The following is a 20,633-nucleotide window of genomic DNA, read 5'->3' as shown; positions in this document are numbered from 1 at the left end:
CCCCCCCCCCCCCCCCCCCGGGCGGCCCTGGTAGTTCCTGTAATGTTCTCGAAAACTTTTGTATATTAGACATTTTGGAAATCGTTTTGTTGTCACAGAGGAACCATATACCTCTTCCAGCTGTTCTGGACCAACTCTTGAGCAGCCTGGCTAATGACCCTAGACAGTAGCAAGTATCACGAGTGTTATCTGGCTCTAAAATAATGGATGAAACATCCTATTTCTATTAAATGTAATGGAAAGATTCCAATTGTCTTCATTCAACATTTGATCTGTCTCTAAGAAAAGGGGGCAATGTAGGAAAATTCATCACTGAGAGATCATCTAGATGCTAATATTAGAGAGATGTTCTATTAATAAATCAGTCATTTAATGGAAAAAACATACACATGTGCAATATAGCAATGTGAATTTTTCAAAGCAGCAGGGAAAAGAGTTTCTCAGCTAAGTTACTTCATTTTATGCTGATTCAAATACAGATACTTCATTTTGTGATATTTCAGGCAATGTTGATAAGACAATATTGAATATTTTGCAAGCTTTTCTCTTGAAATGTTTTTGAGAAGCACCGAAGGGCAGTTCTGCTTAATATGTGTCCAAAATTGTTGGAAAACAATTGATTTTTCCAGAACAGTATTTCAAAAGATGCATGTCCTGCTATCTGAGAATAAAATGCCCTGATCTGCATTGGGAAATTAAATCTTTGCTGAAAGTTTTCAGCAGCAGGTCCCCATGAACATGTATAGCAAATGGGTTTATTGCTAGTGTTCCTGCAGGGAAAAAAACTGTCAGTACTGTTTCAGAGAGCATGACTGAGGCACAATTTTTGAAGCAGTATTAAAAGTAGCTTTGTCTGACTCAATCATCTTACAGATGTGTATGTCTTCTCCCTTGGTTTATTAATCTCTTGCTTAATTCCTCCCTCAATCATGCTTTTTGAATGAGAATTGAGAAGCGGCATGGGCCAGAGGTTAGGGCACTGGATTGGGACCTGGGTTCCTTAATTGGCTCCGCCACTAGCCTCAGGCAAGTCACTTCACCTCTCCGTGTTTCTCTTTCCCTTCCCACCTTTTGTTTGTCCTGCCTACTTACACTGTAAACTCTTTGGCACTATGCCCTGGTCTACGCTACAAAATCCACACCCCTGAGCGATGTAATTATACCGACCTAACCGCCACTGTAGACAGTGCTGTGTTGATAGGAGAGCTTCTTCCATTGACGTAGCTACTACCTCTCGCGGAGGAGGAGTACCTATGCCGATGGAAGAAGCTCCGGGTAGGCGTCTTCACTAAGAATGACAGAGGCGCCATTGCAGTGCTGTAAGTGTAGACAAGCCCTATGTGTTTGTACAGCACCTAGTTCGGAATCATAGAAATGTAGGGCTTGAAGGGACTTCGAGAGATCATCTAGTCTAGCCCCCTGTGCTTAGGCAGGACCAAGTATACCTAGACTATCCCTGACAAACGTTCAACCTGTTCCTAAAAACCTCCAATAACAGGGATTCCACAATGTCCCTAGGAAGCCTAACCCCAAACCTAACAGAGCTTAATGACCCTTATAGTTAGAAAGATTTTTCTAATATCTAACCTAAACCTCCCTTGCAACAGATTAAGCCCATTACTACTTCTCCTTCCTCCAGTGGATCTGGAGAACAATTGATCATTGGCCTCTTTATAACAGCCCTTAAAGTATTTAAAGACTGTTATCTGGTCCCCTCTGTCTTCTTTCCTCAGTGCTAAACTAGCCCAGGTTTTTTAACCTTTACTCATAGGTCAGGTTTTCTAAACTTTTTTTCATGTTTGTTGCTCTCCTCTGCACTCTCTCCAATTTATCCACACCTTTCCTAAAGTGTGGTGCTCAGAATTGAACATAGTTCTTCACCTGAGGCCTCACCAATGCCAAATAGAGCAGGGCAATTACCTCCTATGTCTTACATGTGACATTCCTGCTAATATGTCCAAGAATAGTAGATTTTTTTGCAACTGCATCACATTGTTGACTCATATCCAATTTACTTTCCTCTATACCCCTTAGATCCTTTTTGGAAGTGCTAGCATTTAGCCAGATATCTCCCATTTTGGAGTTGTGCATCTTTCCTAAGCACAATACTTTGCATTTGTCTTTATTGAATTTCATCTTGTTGATTTCAGACCAATTCTCCAATTTGTCAAAGTCATTTTGAGGCTGTATAATGGAGCCATGATCTCAGTTGGGGCTTCTAGACACTACTGTAATGTAGATAATAATGAAGATAGTTCTATGTCTTTTACACTAGCATTTAAATACTATTTTGTATGGGGGTGTGTTTCTTTATATGAATGGTAAAGTTTCTTAGTGTGATCTTAGATGTTGCAGGAACAGTGAAAGAAAGAGAATTAAGGGGTGACACAGCAGAAAGGTGGACCCCATGATAGAAATACTCTCCAGCATGCCAGTTTTCATATTTTTTTTCTTTGCTGTGAAAACCACTTTTGCTCTCATAGTTTCCCAGTCAATATCATGATGATAAACCTCTCATAAGCCATAGAGGGACTTTTCATTTTAAAATCAGTTGACAAACATGACTTCAGTGTCTGTCGGTCTGCACATTGAACAGTATAACTACTTGCACTCTGTGAGCTGTTACTGTCACCTGTTGCCAATACCGTGAATGTTTAGATGTATATGAACTAAGACAATTAAATGGAATCATTGTCCAAGGGCAGCAAGTGAAGACAATGTTTGGCTATTGAGTTTAAACCAAAAAGTGCTGTACCGTAGATTAGTTTCCCTTTCAAATAATTGCATATTGGCTATTTCATAACTGTCAAGTTTCAAAAGGGATTTTCTTTCCCACACATAACCAGGACCCCTTCATGTTGAAGATGCCCATTAACAAAATTCAGTTCAGGTTCTCTAATCTTTTCTTCATATAGCCATTCTAAAATTGTTTGGTAACAAGCTGTGTACTTCTTTCTCAGACAGAGGAAGTGCTCTAAAATGTGGGAAAGAGTCAAGAGATCAGATAGGAGAAGGACGAGTCATTCAAACTCTGGTAACTAGAGAATACTTTACTGGGTGAGACATTTCATATTCTGATAGAGTTTGATGGAACTTCATTAAATTCAGTGGATGCCTTCAATAACCAAGATGTGAACTTTGTGTTTGACCCTGAGTCAATCAATTCCATGAATTATAATCAATCTTCTCTAAAAGCACATCAAGTAGACAGTTAGAGGAAGCTATCCAAGATTCACTGCTATTTTTTTCTTCAATGATTGAGGCCTATTAGAAATCCCTCGCATTTATCAACAGAATTTTTAGTAGTTTATTAAATTATATTTAAGTGTCCTTGAAACTTACAATTTGCATAATTCATAGCGCATTATTTTTGGCAACTATATATATATTTCTATGCCTGTGTTTTTATTACAGATGTAACATACGTAATAAAATCACAGGCATAGAAATGTACACAGAGCCCAATGCTGCATGTTGTGCAATACACAGACAATTCCATGATGCATATTCAAGACATATTGTATTTGTCATCATCTTTGAAGGAAGATTTTGTTTCCCATTGATGAGGGACATTCTATGCATCCAGTTTCAATTTTCATGAAACATTAGAGCCAAAAAGTGACATTTTCAGTAGTCGCATTAATATTTTAGTGCCATCTGTAAATTAAATTCCACAGCATCATCTACACAATTCCAAATGCCTTAATGCTTCAAAGCTGTAAAGCTGTATTCCTTGTAATATTCTGTTAATATTTTAGAATTTTAGAATTATTAGAAAGGATGTCATGTAGATAATAAATCTTTTAACTTCACTTCCAGTAAACAGGAGAGAATGTTTGTTTAGTTTGAGAATTAAGACATTAATCTCTTAGGCACTCTAGTGAAACCCCTTTGTATTAGTCAAGTCAGTGCATGCCTCTGTGTCTAAACATTTGTTGTAGTGAAAGCTTTTACTGCGAACACACTAAAGAAGCTTAGACAGTGATGTAGTTCCAACATACTTGATTTTCAGTGCTGTAATCTGAGAACAGTTATAGGAAAAACACAGTATAGAACAGATAGTCTCAAACATTTTATCATTAAACGGTGAGACAAAACAGATATTTTCTGGGTCTTTAGATGATCGTATCAGAACAAATCCATTCATTTTCCAGAACTTTGGTTAAGACTGTCTCTAGTGTATGACCTCCATTTAGCCTGAATTCTTATTGTTTTAGTATATGTCGAAATGCTAAGGGCCAACTTCTGCCCTCAGATATTTGCACACAACTCCCATTGACATCAGAATTTGACCTGAATAGTTTCTGATTAAATATGTTGTAGTGATGAGATCTTTATTTTCAAGGCTTTATCAGAGAGTTTTGATGCTACATGTTGATTTCTGTGTTAATTGTTGTAAAGAAGCTCCGGGCACACCGCTCTTCCCCTTATTTTTTGGTAAAATGGGAGCCTGTTAGCATGATGTCCTCCTTTTGACAAAGCACTTGTTTTAATAGCCACTGCACTGGATAACCTCCAAAAGCAGGAAAATGACTGCTTCTTAGTGATTGTGAGCAGTCTTATTAACAGTCAGTCTTGCTTCTTCAGTGTGTATATGTATCATGACCTGCCATGTTCTGCAAGGAATCAGAGTGACATGTGAATTCCTATAACCTGACCTGTGAGCCCCAGAAGCCTTTTTTTCTAGCCATTGTCATATCTCCACTTCACATCAATTAAGGCTTTCAACTGAGACTAGAAGGCTGTTTTTTTTTCAAAACTGGCCGCCCAAAATTGATTATGAAAATCGAGTATTTATATGCACAAACTGGCAAGTGGGAACCCCTCATTGGAATTCTGTACCCAAATACTCATTTGCACAAACAGGATTTTGTCTGCAAAGATCAGACAAGCAGGTTTGAAAAATGTGGCATTGTTTGTTTGTCAAATGTTCCATGATGACATAAGAGAATTCTTACCTTTTTTCATTAAAAATTTGTTTGTTAGGGCTTGTGGGCTATTTTTTGCTGATGTTATGGGATAATTCATTAATTTAGGGCCAGACTATTGACACACAGAATTTACTCACATGAGTAAATGTTGAATATTATGAAATAATATGAAGGGCCTAGAGTCTGCAATAGGTGCCAGAAAAAATTTAAATAAAAATATTTGTATTGAAAAGCTACAGAGAGGAAATAAAGGGATGTGTGAGAATGTTATCTAATGGTAGGTATAGCTACATATCTTAATATAAAGATATAAGGAACGGAAGCATGGACTAGCAGTATTATTGCAAATCAAAGTATATTAGCATATAATATAGAAAGGTACAGCTATCATATTATTATGTTAGTAACTCCAGAAATATGGACCAAAGACCTTCAGAAACAAGGAGTATTGGTACATGTCAGTGACTGGACCTAATGAGGTTTGTTATAAATTAAAGGGGCATATCCTTAATAAGCATTTAATAGCATGTTTCTACTTCAGAGCTAAAAACAAACAGTTGCCTCCAGTACTTGTTTGAATCACTGAAAGTACTGGTTTTTAACCCCAATTAGATAAGCTTTTCCCTGGCTAAACCAAAGTTACTTTGAGATCCCCTTATTCTAAACCCAGATCAATCATCACACCTCATGATTTACAGTTTTGTGGCCTCAATTCAGCAAAGCATTAACCCACATGCTTAAAACCATCCCTACTCAGCATAGCAGGTAAGCACATATTTAATTGAAGCATGTGCTTAAGTGCTTTGCTGAATTAGGAATGGATTGCTGAAAGAGGGCCTGAGTGATTAACTTTCTCTTTCCATGCGTACCTTATATTCACTCTTTGCTTAGAAAAATGACTAGGCGCTCGATGCTGAAAAGTGTTGAGAACTCTGTTCCTACTTAGATATCTGCCTAACTTTGATCACTTGATAGACCGATTGACTTCAGCAGGATTCCTCACATGCTTAAAGTTAAGCATGTACCTAATGAGCTTTGCTGGATTTAGGACAGACTGCTCAGCGCCTTGCAACACTGAGCCATAGGCTACTATGGAGAAGAACCTTAAAAATCAGCATTCAGCCTTAAATTCAAAGTTTTAGTGTAAAATGAAGTTAGCCTCTTGAAATCAGACAAATACTCCAGTTCTGTCATTGTAAAGCATGAGACTGAAGACTAAGTGATTGTAATAATCTAAAAAGTGTCAGAATGTGTTGCCTAGAAGATCTTATTGCTGTTATTAAGTGGAATTTATCAATAAATACAGTCACATTCTGTTACAAATAAACACCATGTATTTAATGGTCATTATTGTCGTGGACGTAACATCATGAATGACACTCAAACCTCCAGTTCTGCCAAGAGATTTTAAGCCTATTTAAAAAATATATATATACCAAATATCATAAATATTCCAAAAAAATTAACTTAACCATTTAGGTTGTGCCCACATATGTTGGGTCTGACTTTCCAGTAATTTATTTTCACTAGAACAGCATTAAGAAATATTCAAGAAGAAATTTCCTTCTCCAGTTCCAGCACCAGAATTTGTCTGGAGTCCTTTAATAATGAATGCAAGTTGAACATTCCTTTCCAATATATGTAACTTCAGAATGTTTATCTGGGCTATATGCTTTAACATTTTTATCTCATAGGATTAATTTTATGTTTCTTATAGGACCATTTTTAAAGATAAGATAACAGATGGAAACTGGCATCTGATCATAAATCACAAGAATTTTTGTTTTAGCTCTGAGCCACGAAAGCTTTGATATTCTGTTTATGATTAAGAGCTCTACCCACTGAGACAAAATTCCTATTTAAGTCTGTGGGCCAGATTCTGATCTCATTTGACCAGATTCTCATAGCTTTACTCAGGCTGTGTAGTACCTTATTCTGTAAAGCGTCCCACTGAAATCAGAGGGACAATTTGTGCAGTGAACTAAGTATGAATAAGGACAGCAGACCCATCTGACCCACTGACTTCTGTGGAGTTACTCCTGATTTACTCTGATGTGTATGAGAGAAGAATCCTGGCCTATTTGGACTTTGAGATCAAAGTTTGACCTGTTGCCTGACTGAGAATTGGACAGAATAAGAACTATAAAATATATAGAATACCATTACTACAGTAAATGCAACCTCTGTCGTAACAGTGGAAATGTTTGACAAAAATTTTGATGAGAGTAGGAGACTTGTGGATTAATATTCTGTTTTCTGATTGATTGATTGATCTAACTTTTCTCAGTTAGTGCATATGGAATTTCAGTAGGTAGGTTTGAACTTACCTTGTAATTACATAAGGTGCAAAACAAAGTATAAAAGTACCAATAAAGGTACTGATTTTCTTTGTTGCTCGTTGCCGCCGTCTCTTTTGTTCTTCTAGACAACGCTCTCGTACACTGTGTAACATTTAACACAAACAATAACATGAATCACAATACCAAATAGCAGATTTTAATGGTTTTACTCCTGGAGTGGTTTATACAAGTCTTCCCAGAAAACGTTCTAGTCATACAGGACACTACTATCTATTAATTCACTGTATCCCTTAACTCATATTCTCTCTCCCCCCCCACCCCCACAATAATTACTGTAAATTCTATTCTTTTATAAGGAGATTGGGTCGAATTCATCCCTGGTGAAAGTAGTTATACCTCTCCTTGGAATCAGTGGAAGTTGTACCTGCTTACATCAGGCCTGAATTTGGCCCTTTGTAGTCAATGGAATTTGGAAAAAAACCAAAATGGTACATATGGAACACTAGTCTATAGAAAGAACATTTTAAACAACATATTATAGGGGAGGAGAAAAAAGGAGATCAGAACTTCCCAAAGCGATAACCAATAAATATTCAGTATATTAATACCTTAGTTAAAAGCAATAAAAATGTAACTGGAAAAATATAACATACTGTGAAAGTTTTGTATGACATTAGAAAGATCATTCTATCACATAGATATGAATTGTATGGCCACACGCTTTGTAATTACTTGTAAATTTCTATGCATAATACTAGAAAAAAGTTTATGTAGCTTTGCAAAACAGACAATTAAATGTCAAGTCTAAATAGCTATAACATCCTGAACCCTGGACTGAAACTTGCATGTTTTGTTTATACAGACTGAGTAGACAAGTAGAAAGAAATTAACTACCGTATATATTTACTTCAATATAATATTTGCCATTTTAGCACATGAACTGCTTCTTAAAACTCACATTGGGCCAGATCTGGAAGTGATCTGAAACCCTGGTTCTATGAGCCGCCTATGAGTTGCTAAGGAGCTCAACTCAAATTGAAATTAAGTGAGTGAGGATCCTCAGCGCCTTTCTGAAATGAGCCTTTGGTTTTACTTGGCAAAACTTCCACTGAAATCAATATCAATTCACCTAAATAAGGAGTGAGTGTATTTAGGATCCAGTTGAGGCCCATTCTGCTCATCTATACATGGAGAGAAGAGCACTTTCTCAGGGCTGTTACGTCTGCACTGTGCATGTGGGTGGAAAGGGGCAGGGAAAATGCCCCATCTCCCTCAATGTCCCAACTAGCATGACTACATATGCTATGGCAGGTACAGGGCTGGCAAAGGCACATTCCCCCTTGAGCAAGGAAAACCAGGAGGCAGATTGGGGCTCTGAGTCAAATCTGTTCCCTGCTCTGCTCCTGGGGCAGCACAACTGGAAGCTGTTTCATGCACAGGACTAACAGCAGAGCCACCATTGATCCTACGTTAGGACTTCACAGTTCGAGCCAGGAGCAGCATTTCTGTAATTGTCATTTATCAATAATTTTATTGTAAATGCATTATTGGTTCTCAGTTCCAAACATGTATAAAGTAACAGGCATAGGGCTTACTCTCATCTCCGGATTCTGATAGCCCTTAAGGCTAATGGAACCACAAAGATTTTCATTATCATCTAAGTGTCTAATCCTTTTTTGAATCCTACTAAATTCTGTGCTTCATTGCTACCTTGTGGCAATGAGTTCCAAGGCTTGCCGTGGGTTTTGTTAGAGAAGGGATTTCCTTTTATCAGTTGGGAATGTATTCTTATATTGCCAGCTCCGTGGCCATCTTCAGTCACTGTTTTTAAAACAAACATGCCAAAAAAAAGTTTCTTCCTCCCTTGAAATATGTGATCCCCACCCCCATTCCTGAAAAAAATACTCCTGCCCAGGATGGGGAGAATCATATCTCAACAATGCCACGTGCAAATTCTCTTTTTGTTTTGTTTTTTGTTTTTGTTTGTTGATCTCTTCAAGGGTAAAAGTGGAATTTTTATACCTTTGGGAAAGGGTTCCACTGGAACCCAGGATTTGCTTTCAGTCCTGAAGGAACTGGGAAATTGGATTTTAAATATGTGGCGTTTTAGATCTAGACCATCTATTTTAGGTTACTGGTAGAGGTTTTTATTGCTTCCTCTTTGCCCTGTACAGCTGGACTCATGGCAACTCAGCCACCTGGCTTTCTAGGTGAAGGAACTTAATCCAAAAAAATCCCAATTCTCATCAATTTTTTTAACTCTCTAAAATATTTTTTCTCTATGCTATGTGGCATATTAGGAACGATTTAGTATTCAGGTTTTATTAACACTCAACTGGGACACTGCATATGTCACTCAAGACTTCCCCACTTGTGAGTAACACAACCATCCCAAAAGCATGTGATAAACACATCACATCTTAATATATTTTCTTTCACTCTTTTTCTTAGATACATATATATGTATTTATGTGTATATGTATATTTCCATATGCAAATGCACTTATATGTATATTAGGGCTGTCAAACGATTAAAAATTAATTGAGATTAATCGCACGATTAAAAAAATCAATTGCGAGTAATCACGTGATTAATCGCACTGTTAAAAAATAATAGAATACCATTTAAATATTTTTGGATGTTTTCTACATTTTCAAATATATTGATTTCAGTTACAACACAGAATACAAAGTATACAGTGCTCACTTTATATTATTTTTTATTACAAATATGTGCACTGTAAAAAACAGTTTTCAATTCACCTAAAACAAGTACTGTAGTGCAATCTCTTTATCATGAAAATTTAACTTACAAATGTAGAATTATGTACAAAAAAATGCATTCAAAAATAAAAATGTAAAATTTTAGCCCCTGCAAGTCCACTCAGTCCTACTTCTTGTTCAGCCAATCGCTCAGACAAACAATTTTGTTTACATTTGTAGGAGATAATGCTGCTCACTTCTTGTTTATAATGTCACCTGAAAGTGAGAACAGGCATTCTCATGGCACAGTTGTAGCCGGCGTCGCAGGATATTCACATGCCAGATGCGCTAAAGATTCATATGTCCCTTCATGCTTCAGCCACCATTCCAGAGGACATGCGTCCATGCTGACGATGATTCTGCTCGATAACAGTCCAAAGCAGTGCGGACCGATGCATGTTCATTTTCATTATCTGAGTCACTTGCCACCAGCAGAAGGTTGATTTTCTTTTTTGGTGATTCGGGTTCTGTAGTTTCCACATTGGAGTGTTGCTTTTTTAAGAGTTCTGAAAGCATGCTCCACACCTCATGCATCTCAGATTTTGGAAGGCACTTCAGATTCTTAAACCTTGGGTCGAGTAGCTATATTTAGAAATATCACACTGGTACCTTCTTTGCGTTTTGTCAAATCTGCAGCGAAAGTGTTCTTAAAATGAACATGTGCTGGGTCATCATCCAAAACTGCTATAACATGAAATATATGGCAGAATGCAGGTAAAACAGAGCAGGGAACATACAATTCTCCCCAAGTAGTTCAGTCACAAATTTAATTAACACATTTTTTTAATGAGAGTCATCAGCATGGAAGCATGTCCTCTGGAATGATGACTGAAGCATGAAGGGGCATACGAATGTTTAGCATAGCTGGCATGTAAGTATCTTGCAATGTCGTCTACAAACGTGCATGTAAAGCCTGTTCTCACTTTTAGGTGACATTGTAAATAAGAAATGGGCAGCATTATTTCCTGTAAATGTAAACAAACTTGTTTGTCTTAGCAATTGGCTGAACAAGAAGTAGGACTGAGTGGACTTGTAGGCTCTGAAGTTTTACATTGTTTTGTTTTTGAGTGCAGTTATGTAACAAAAACAATCTACATTTGTAAGTTGCACTTTCAGGACAAAATGATTGCACAGTATTTGTATGAGCTGAATTGAAAAATACTATTTCTATTGATTATCATTTTTACAGTGCAAATATTTGTAATAAAAAAGAATATACACTTTGATTTCAATTACAACACAGAGTTCAATATATATGAAAATGTAGAAAAACATCCAAAAAAATTAATAAATTTCAATTGTTATTCTATTGTTTGAGAGTGATTAAAACTGTGATTAATCGCAATTAATTTTTTAATCATGATTAATTTTTTTGAGTTAATCGCATGAGTTAACTGCGATTAATCAACAGCACTAATGTGTATATATATAAATATATATATACATAGACATATGTTTCGATAATGATAATAGAACTGCACTCATCATCTACCTTTCATTAATGTTTCTTCAGATCACTGAGATCATTAATTAAGGAAATTTCACAACTATGCTATACTCTGTTGGAAAGCTGGTATAAAGCAATTCATTCTAGAATGGAAAGTTTATGAGATAATGGACTTTCAAATAACCACAATGTGATATATAGAAGCTAATTTTTTTGGGGGGGGGGGGAGATTTCTAAATTTTCTAGCCATCTACTACAGTATATAAGTAAGGCAACATGGCTTTATGAGTAGAGAGATGAAAAACAATAGTAATAAAAATGTAAAATAATTTTTTAAAGGTATGCCTCCAAACAAACATATGATCACGTGAGGTGTTTTAAAAGTTTTCTTGGCACTCATTTTGGATGATCTTCAAAGATTACCGGTTGCTTTACAATTCAGGAATAATGTGGCCATCCTTTCCAGCATTATGCACCCTTGTGTGTACATATATATATATATATATATATATATATATAATATATTGGTACATAAGATCCCAATCCTGAATTATGAACCACAGGGGGCAGAGGGATGTGTGTACATGTTTCTCAATGCAGGATTGTGGCCTAAATATATTCCATCCAAAAAGAGGAATTGGGCACTGGCAAGGCAGGAAATGCTAAGTGAAGGACAAACACTCAGCTTGAACTTTGTACCCTCATTCACATTCCTTAACATATAGTCTCTGTTTGTCGTCATATAGATAATGCAATAAAAACTGGGATTTTGTATAAATCTCATATGCAGGCCATATACTCTACCATATTGTACTGCTGTATAACACAGATGGTGCAAGGTTTGGGGAAAATAACTGAGTGGGAAGAACCCCTTTGTATGCTGGGGTTCACCACCATTTTGACTACAAAAATGTAACATTTGTAGATCAGATTAAGGAGACAAAGGGGAAAATGAATATTTGTTATGGAAAATGAGAGGTAGACAGAAGGGGCAGGGGAGAGAAAGAGAGAGAGAGAGAGAGAGAGACTGTGGGTAAGGAGAAAAACTGGAGAATAGACATTATGGAGAAAATGTAGGTAGAAAAGGGGTGATTGGGGGGCATGGAGGATGGAGAGTGACTGTGATTGAATCAAATGAAGATTGAGAGATGTTGGGGTTACAGTATTAAAAAAATGGAAAGATCTGTGTGTGTAATGATTATGCCTTGTATTGTGCCTACATTGTAGCTGTCTGGAGCTCATACTGTCTTTTTTGTTAGTAGTTTGTACAGTGCCTCATAATGGTCTCTTGAGTATGTGGGATGTTTGAAATGACCGTATTTTCCATACGTAGTGAACAACAGGTGAATTATTCAGGTCTTGCCAAACAATATATAGATGACTAGATGACACCATTACAACTTTGTGCCTCCTATTTGATGTCTTTTAATCATTCCTAAGGAACTTCCTTTCTGTGGTGGGGGAGTGCTTGCTTTTCTTTCCTTCTCTGTCTTTATTCCCTTTTGTTCTCTCATTCAATTGTCTTCTCAGCTCCAGGTATTTCCCATTTTTATATTCCTGCCATATTTTTTCATTTTCCACAGTTTCTTTATATTGTTTTTTTTCCTCTTCCTTACTCTCTCTACATATCTGTTTCCCCTTACATGTGTTGTTGCTGTTAATAGAATTATAACTGTTATTAATATTGAGCCTAGGAATCACAACCATGGATTCTTGAAGTTTATAGATGTTACAGTAAGAATAATAATTAATAAATGAGCTACCTGGTGGATGAGGATTAGCTGGAGGTATACAGTATATTCTTGACAAATTCAGAATACTAGTATAGGGGTGAAAAGTAGTTCATAACTATGTGTGCTATAATTTGGTGATGTATCAGATATAATTGAAGACACTTGGTTTCTAACTGTGGACCCAGAATCCTATGTTAAACACTGCAGTTCAAAAGAGTTTATTAAGTATATGATGTATTTATATTGTTTTATTCCAAAAAGGGTATTTCCTACCTCTGAACCTTTTTTAAACTGTTATAAAATAACAACCATATATTATTTTTAGTTCACCACTGCATAAACTAGGTCAGAATATAACTGCTATATTCTGTATTTTGTTTTTCAATTTTCTTAACCAACTAAGTAGCACTATTTGGAGGAGAGTAAATAATAGTGTTGTCCCTTAAAAATTGCAGATTGCTTTAGATAACTGTAAAGTAGTTGCAGTATTCAAGATATTCCCACAATAAATATCAGAAAGCACAAGGGAATACGGCTGATACTAAGGTAACCCTGTCCAATTATCTTGCTAGAACTGGAAAATTTTGGGGATTTGGAATTCTAACTCTCATAGACTCCTTTGAAAATCCCAACCTAATTTCTTAGGCCTTGATCCACAAGATAAATCAATAAGAGAACTTATATATTTAAAGTTATGCATCTGCTGAAGTGCTTTGCTGGACTAGCACTTTATAGACATATGCAGAGATGATAAGAGGGTCTCTGGCCTTTTTATAGGCTTCATATCATAGGAGCTATTCCAGTGTATAACTGATTCATATACAGTAATTCCATCCATTTGTTACAGCAGTGCTGGACAGCACAGCTACAGATCAAAGTCAGCCAATGTTTCTGTTATTTACAACAGGATTTAAAACTCATTTTACTGTGCAATGTGCAGGAATTTGATGTAATGGATGGATTACAATTATCACGAATGGACATGATGTTCTCCATGTTATCCTGTCAGTTTGCAAGATAAGGTGTGTAACATTTACAACCACTTTGGATCAACCCCTGGTAACTAGAAACCATTGTTTCAATGTTTTAGCTCAGAAACATCCTCAAGTTAACCTAGGCTAGAGAAAATCATGATAAGTCATATTAGCAATGAGAAAACTTTTCACAAAACAGAAAATGCTTCGTTTGGACACTTATTTTTATAATCTTCTGAATACTGTAAAAACTATTTTAGGGCCCAATACTGCCCAAAGAGTCAAGAACAGTGATGACTATTTTAATTGGTCCCAATGTAGTCTACGCCACTGCTCATGGAAGTAACCATTACATTTGGTAGTGTTTGCAAGAAATAATACTAAGAACTATTTGGCTATTTTTTATCAACCAAATGGCACATATGGTAGGGGAACCCTAATTACTATGGAGCTATTGATAAGGGAGTGATTTATGCTCATGAGTCTCATTAATGCCAGCAGGAGATACTCCCTTATCCGCCCCACATCCTTAGTTGAAAACAACCCTAAATTGTTACTTAAGTGGAAAAAGGAAAGATTTTCTGAGTTAAGGTTTCCATTTCTCTCTCATCTAAGTCAACTGCAACTAAAGCAGGCACTAAAGATGGCTGAAATCCTATCCCTTTGGTACTTGGGGACCCAAGACTCAGCGGTACCAGAAATTTGATTCATGTTCTTGTCCCCATGAAGGCAGGATCTTCACCGGTGGGAAGAAGCTGTCTTGCCCTTCTGGAGCTCAGCTGCTAGCTAACTGCAAGCTGAATATCGTCCCAGCAAGGGGAGCCCCTAAGTTTGTCTTGCAGGGATAGAGGCTGAGGTTGATCAATAGCAAGGATTGTCACTGTGGATGACTGGAATGGAATGGAACCCTTTCTCCATCCCCATATAGACCTCCTCTCCCCCAGCCAGGTCTTCTCCCCTCCAACACATTTCCAGACAGATGACCTCCAATCAACCCATTCACAGCCAGATCTCCCAGAAAAATCTCTTCCCTTCCATCCCACTCCCAGCTCCTCCCCTTCACCACGCCCAAATGGACCTTCCCAGACAGATCTACTCTCTTTATACACCTCCTCCCCTTGTCCACCTCCAGCCAGAGACTCCCAGTCAGACCTCCTTTCCTCAGCCCAGCCCCAGTCAGACCATTTTCTCCCTTCCCCCAGCTGAATGTACCTCTAGACAGATCTGTTCCCCTTCAATCACTTACTGCGGGTAGCCAGACCCACTTCTGCTAGATCCCCCAAGCCAGACCAGTTCCTCTGGGCCCCCCAAGCCCAATCAACCAGACCCATTCCTCCCTACTTTTCCCCTTGCCAGAACTCACCCCTCTATCCATTCACACTCTCCTCAGCCACCGCAGTCAACCAGACCTTCTCCCACCCAGCCCCAACTAGCCAGACTCCCTACATCCTAAACCAGGACACTGCCAGCCAGACCCATTCCCTTCCACCGCCACCCACCAGACCCATCTCCCCACGACAGTCCCCAGACAGACAGATTTGAATACCTGCCCCCCCCCCCCCAGGAAGATCACTCTAGCCTGACGGGCTCTCTTCTATCTCTCCAGCCCCACACCCATCCAGCTCCAGACAGACCCGGACCCCTCAAGAGTTTGGTCCTCTCTTTCCCATCCTGTCCGCCTCCTCTAGCTAGATCTGTTCCCCTCCCGAACCTCTCCCTCTCTGCTCTCCCCACGGCCAGGCATCTCCCCCTCTGCCCCTGCCCCTCAGCCAGACACACTCACCCAGCCAGAGTCACTCCCTTCCTGACTATTGTCCATGGGCTTCTCCCAGCTAGACTCCCTCTCCGCCAGCCTCCACTACGCCCCCCCCCCCCACCTTTCTTACTGACCCGGGAAGAACCCCCAGCAAAAATCTGCTTCCTTCCAGACTTCTCTACTGGGCCAGATCCACCCCCTACCATCCCCTCACATATCCCCGGAGCTAGTCCTTCCTCACACGCTGCAAATACCCTCTTCTGAACCTGCCCCCCACGCCCCCCACACACTCCTTCAACGCCCCTATGCTCATCTAAGAATCATTATCCCGCTGTATTCCAGGGTCCCATTCCTCCCATACCTAGGCAGGATGGGCTGATGGAAGGTCTCGGGGGCAGATTTAACTCCCGTTCCCTTTGCTTGTCAGCTTAAGGCTGGCACTGAATGCTCTCGTGTGTGGATGTACATCTAGGTATTCACTCGCGTTTATCTGGTACGTAGTATTGCCTAAGCATTCTTCCTTCAGAGGGGAGAAAGTTACTGACTCCGCGCTGACAATGCAAGGCTCGAGCAAAGGCATTACATTCGGCGCAAAGTTAAAGGGCAGGCTGAATGTCAGTTTAATCCACCTCCAGTGGTACCCAAGCACATTTTAGACCGTCGTTAGCAAAACTTCGGCACGTGCTCATCGGAGCCAAAGGGCAACATTCAAAGAACCATTTGCAATGAAAGTGCTCCTGTGCCCTCCACTCCAATGCAATTCCCCGGACATGACATAAACCCGGGTCGTTAAATGACATTGCTTGCCATTCTCCCATCTCAGGAGTTGTTGGCAATGAATTTAACAGCAAATGTGAGCGCAACTCAAATAAGCATGCTGATTATAAGCAGACCAGAGCTATATTTTAGATTCTCTCCTCCTGTCCTCCCTTCCCCAATACCCTCCTCGCCTTCCTTGTGATACAGATTGGATCCTATTTACGATGCTGAAGCTCCGGATCTGGCTTCCTTTGCAGTGGGACCCCCTCATTCATTGAGCGTACAGACAATCTCCTTACCTGGGATGGATGTCCACCAGCAGCACCAGTGTCTGCATAGTAATCACGTCAATCCGTTTACAGTGAAACCGTGCCACCTTCAGCACTTTTAGATAGGTGAAACACAACACTACGAGGGAGAGGAGGAAGCTGAGGATGTGAAAGACCCCAGTGAAAATCACAAACTGTGTCCTCTCCTCTGATCTGTTGTTGTACAGGGTGCAGGAGGCATAAAGGTGATGGAAACCCACCCAGGAGAGAGAAGCTGCCACTATAGGGAAGGACACAGAGTGTAGCCACGTGTAGCTGAGTATCAGAGCAGCATCTTTGTAACGCATTTTGGAATGATAACTGAGAGGGAAGACCACAGCTATCCATCTGTCTATGCTCAGCGCTGCCATGCTCAGCATGGAGTTCGTGGTCAAGAAAGTCTCCAGGAATCCCACCATGTGGCAAAACTGGTCTCCCCCCGGTTGATTCTTGTAAATGATCCCAGCCAGGGTCAGGGGCATGTTCAAGACAGTCATCAACAAGTTGGAGAAGGTCAGGTTGAGGATAAACAATCCCGGGACCTGCTTGCGGATGTCGGCGCTGTACAAGAAGCAGATCAGCACCAGCACGTTGGACAGCAATGACACGAGGATCAGGACCACAACCAAGAAAGCCAGGATCCCTTCCCAAATGTTCATGGTGCGTCCATTCACAGGAGGAACATTTCCCAAACTGCACCCAGCGGGCACCCAGAGAACATGGTGCGAGGCACTCTCACCTCCTCCTCCTCCCCTGCCTGCTCACACTCCGGCATGCCCTCAGTATTTTTAGAAGAACTGCAGTTTCCCCCCTCACCCTCCCCTCCCTCCGCTGCTTCTTTCCACGTCAACGCTTTCAGAGACGTGCACAAAAGCACTGGGAATGCCCGTCAAACGGCGAGGAGGGCTTAAAAAACATCAGCAGGACTGAACCACTGTCTCCACTCCTTCCATCCAAAAGAAGCAGGTTGTTCTGAGAAGCGGCTCTCCTGAGATTCCTAATGATCAGTCCCAGCAATTCACCGAGTGCATTTAGACGCTCCCTCTCCTCCTCCTTCTCCCCACCCCCTTTCAGGCTGAATCTAACCTGCTTTTCGGATCACAGATAAAACCCCGATTAATTGATTAAAGCATGCACACTGCTGGTGCTTCGCAGACGTTAATGGGTCTGTCGTCCCTCCTCGCCCCTTAGAAAGCGGCAAGAGTGACTAGACTTTCCTCAGGAGAAATCCCATACTTCTATTTAATCGATTTAGCCATTAATTTACAAACAACAGACACGTAACTGAGTTCCTAAACTCCAGTATTTTTCATGCATTTCACTGCATCTGTTTGCACAGTCACTAGTGTTCGCCTAAGGCACAGACTCTTCTTTGTATGGATTAGCTGTGCTCAAAAGGAGGGTCAGGATAATATATTCTATTACTATTCTTACAGTGTTATAGGGAAACAATAATAATTCTATAGCTTATACTTCTTTTCACCCATGGATCTCTGAGCAGCGTACACCTTTGTCCCCTTTTTAGAAAGGGGGAAATCAAGGCACATAAGGGTAAAGTAACTTGCCCCAGGGTCACATAGCCGGTCTGTAGCAGAGGAACAGGACCCAGGTCTCCTGACTCCCTATGACAACATTTGTTTCGTCTTAATCATCACCAGCCCCCTGTAATAAAAGGTGAATGACTCCGGCGTGTGCATAAACAAGATGTAGCTTGGCAAAGACAAACTGAGCCTGGTAGGAACTATATGTAATTAGTTGTTAAAAGCTACCTGATTTGTGTCCTGATTTTTAAATCAAAGGAATTAAAAGAGTTTTCTGGGTACAGGTTTCCTTTCCTGTCACTTTAAAATTGCTCTAATTAAAATGCTTAAATGTTGCAAGCAAGCAATGCTGCATTCTGAACAAGGCAGTCAATTCTTAATACTCCTGCTATAAGAATGCAAAATATACCCTGCTGCAGGGTTATGGTGGCTTAATAAGTGCATAGTACAGTCTATGTGTGCAGGGACTACATTTTTTAAAGGATTTTTTACTGCTTACTTCTATCACTTGCACAGTACAGTTCATGCTTGATTTACAGTGTCTATTCATTTTAAAAATACCCAACCTCTAATTCACACAGTAGAAGAGCTGTCACCATCTACTGTATCAATGGCTTGTGTATTAGAGAAGGGCCCCATATTATTCCATCCAGATATTTCTTGCTTAACACAGATTTAACAAAGAGAAAGAGAAAAAAAATTAACCTACTAAGCCATATGAACATGCCATTAAAGTTCTTGGGCTCCTTTACCTCTAACATTGGGCAGAGGACACAGGCCCTTTACCTAGACAAAAGGCAAACTGGGAATCAAATGGTCCAGAGCGTAAAGAGGCCCTAATTTCACAGTGCTCTCCCTCACACCAGGACAAAAGTTAAACATCCTTGTCACAGGGTGAATTGTGCTTGTAAGGGAGTAAGACTCTAATTTCGGGTCTGTGCCTGAGTCAGCTGAGCAAGGGGCATGTGACAGCAGCATGTAGGTAGTGCCTCCTGTTAGGGGGACTTTTGCTCTGTTAGGGGGATAGTAGGGACTGGGAAAGACCTGGCATAGATCTCTCCAAAGAGGCCCAGGGTGGGACCAGCATACCTCCCTGCCCAGCTGAAGCAGGAATGTCAGAAAAGACTGATGGAGTATGACAGCAGGAGACCCAAGATGAGCAGGACATTCCAGACTGTCTCCATAAAGAGACCTGGAGAGACTCCTGGTGTGAGAAACCTGGTGTCTGAAGCTGAGGCATCAGGGGTAGCTGTGGAGCCTTGGGGTAGGGGCCAAATGGCCTGGGGATGTGCTGTTACAAGGGTGAGTGGGAAAGAGTTAAAGAATATGGGAATACATTCAATTGCTTCCTCCCCTGATTCAGCCACTCATCCACCCTATCCTGCCATGTGTGCTCCAGGATTAGTACCACAGGGCAGGTCCATGAAGCAGTGCCTCCACTTCTCTGCCTCAGTGGCTGCAATTCCCCTTGGTTTCAGAGAGCTGTGGCAGGTGGGTTGATTTCAGCACTGAAGGAGGAGGAGGAGGAGGGGTGTGAGGGTAATGGGATTCTGTGGAGCAGAGGGAGGATACCACGGGAAAGGGGGTCTTTCTGGGGGTGATAGAAATGGGAAGATAATGTGTTGGGGCTACATGAGAGACAGAAGAGGGACATCAGGATCAGGTCTGGTGGGAGGGCCTGGATGCGAGCAGGTCTGGCTTGACAATGGAGAAAGATAGTGTGTCAGTCTGTCAGGAGAGGCCCAGTGGGGGAGTGGGTTTGAATGAGGGAGACAGAAAAAGAAAAGGGACTTAGGTGGTGATGGTGGAGAGGATGTATAGGGTGGGCTGGCGGTGGTAGGGGACAGTAGGTCTGCAGTAAGAGTGGTGTTAGAGTTTGAATTAGGGTTTTTCTTTTCAGAGATTATGTCCTCAAATTTTGGAGCAGATACACTCTTTCTCATACCAGAAACAAAGATTGAACACTTGCTTTAATTGCAAAATAGAACCCAGCCTTAACTGTGGAATTACTGCTGCTGCTCCTAATGTATTCCGCAAGAAAGAAACAGAATTCCTAACAGCTTCTAGGAGCTATTAATATTAAACAGGGGGCTGCAGTGTTGGAAGGACAACCTTTGGATG

The 20,633-nt window shown here is 40.2% G+C and overlaps 1 protein-coding gene across 1 annotated transcript in view; it reads right to left on the bottom strand.

Annotated features, from left to right (window-relative positions):
- GPR26 (G protein-coupled receptor 26) overlaps positions 1-17,630 on the bottom strand; it is a 19,800-nt gene extending 2,170 nt beyond the window's left edge. The window contains exons 1-2 of the mRNA XM_024206050.1: positions 16,963-17,630; positions 7,259-7,372 (exon numbers count right to left, since the gene is read on the bottom strand). Of these exons, the coding sequence (XP_024061818.1) occupies positions 7,259-7,372; positions 16,963-17,630 (782 nt within the window). The remainder of the gene's footprint in view (positions 1-7,258; positions 7,373-16,962) is intronic.
- Positions 17,631-20,633: the final 3,003 nt, after the last annotated feature.

The sequence above is a fragment of the Terrapene carolina genome, unplaced genomic scaffold (genome assembly GCF_002925995.2).
Source record: "Terrapene carolina triunguis isolate 2854851 unplaced genomic scaffold, T_m_triunguis-2.0 Scaffold95, whole genome shotgun sequence".
Lineage (NCBI taxonomy): Eukaryota > Metazoa > Chordata > Testudines > Emydidae > Terrapene > Terrapene triunguis.
This window is presented reverse-complemented; position numbering and strand designations above follow the sequence as displayed.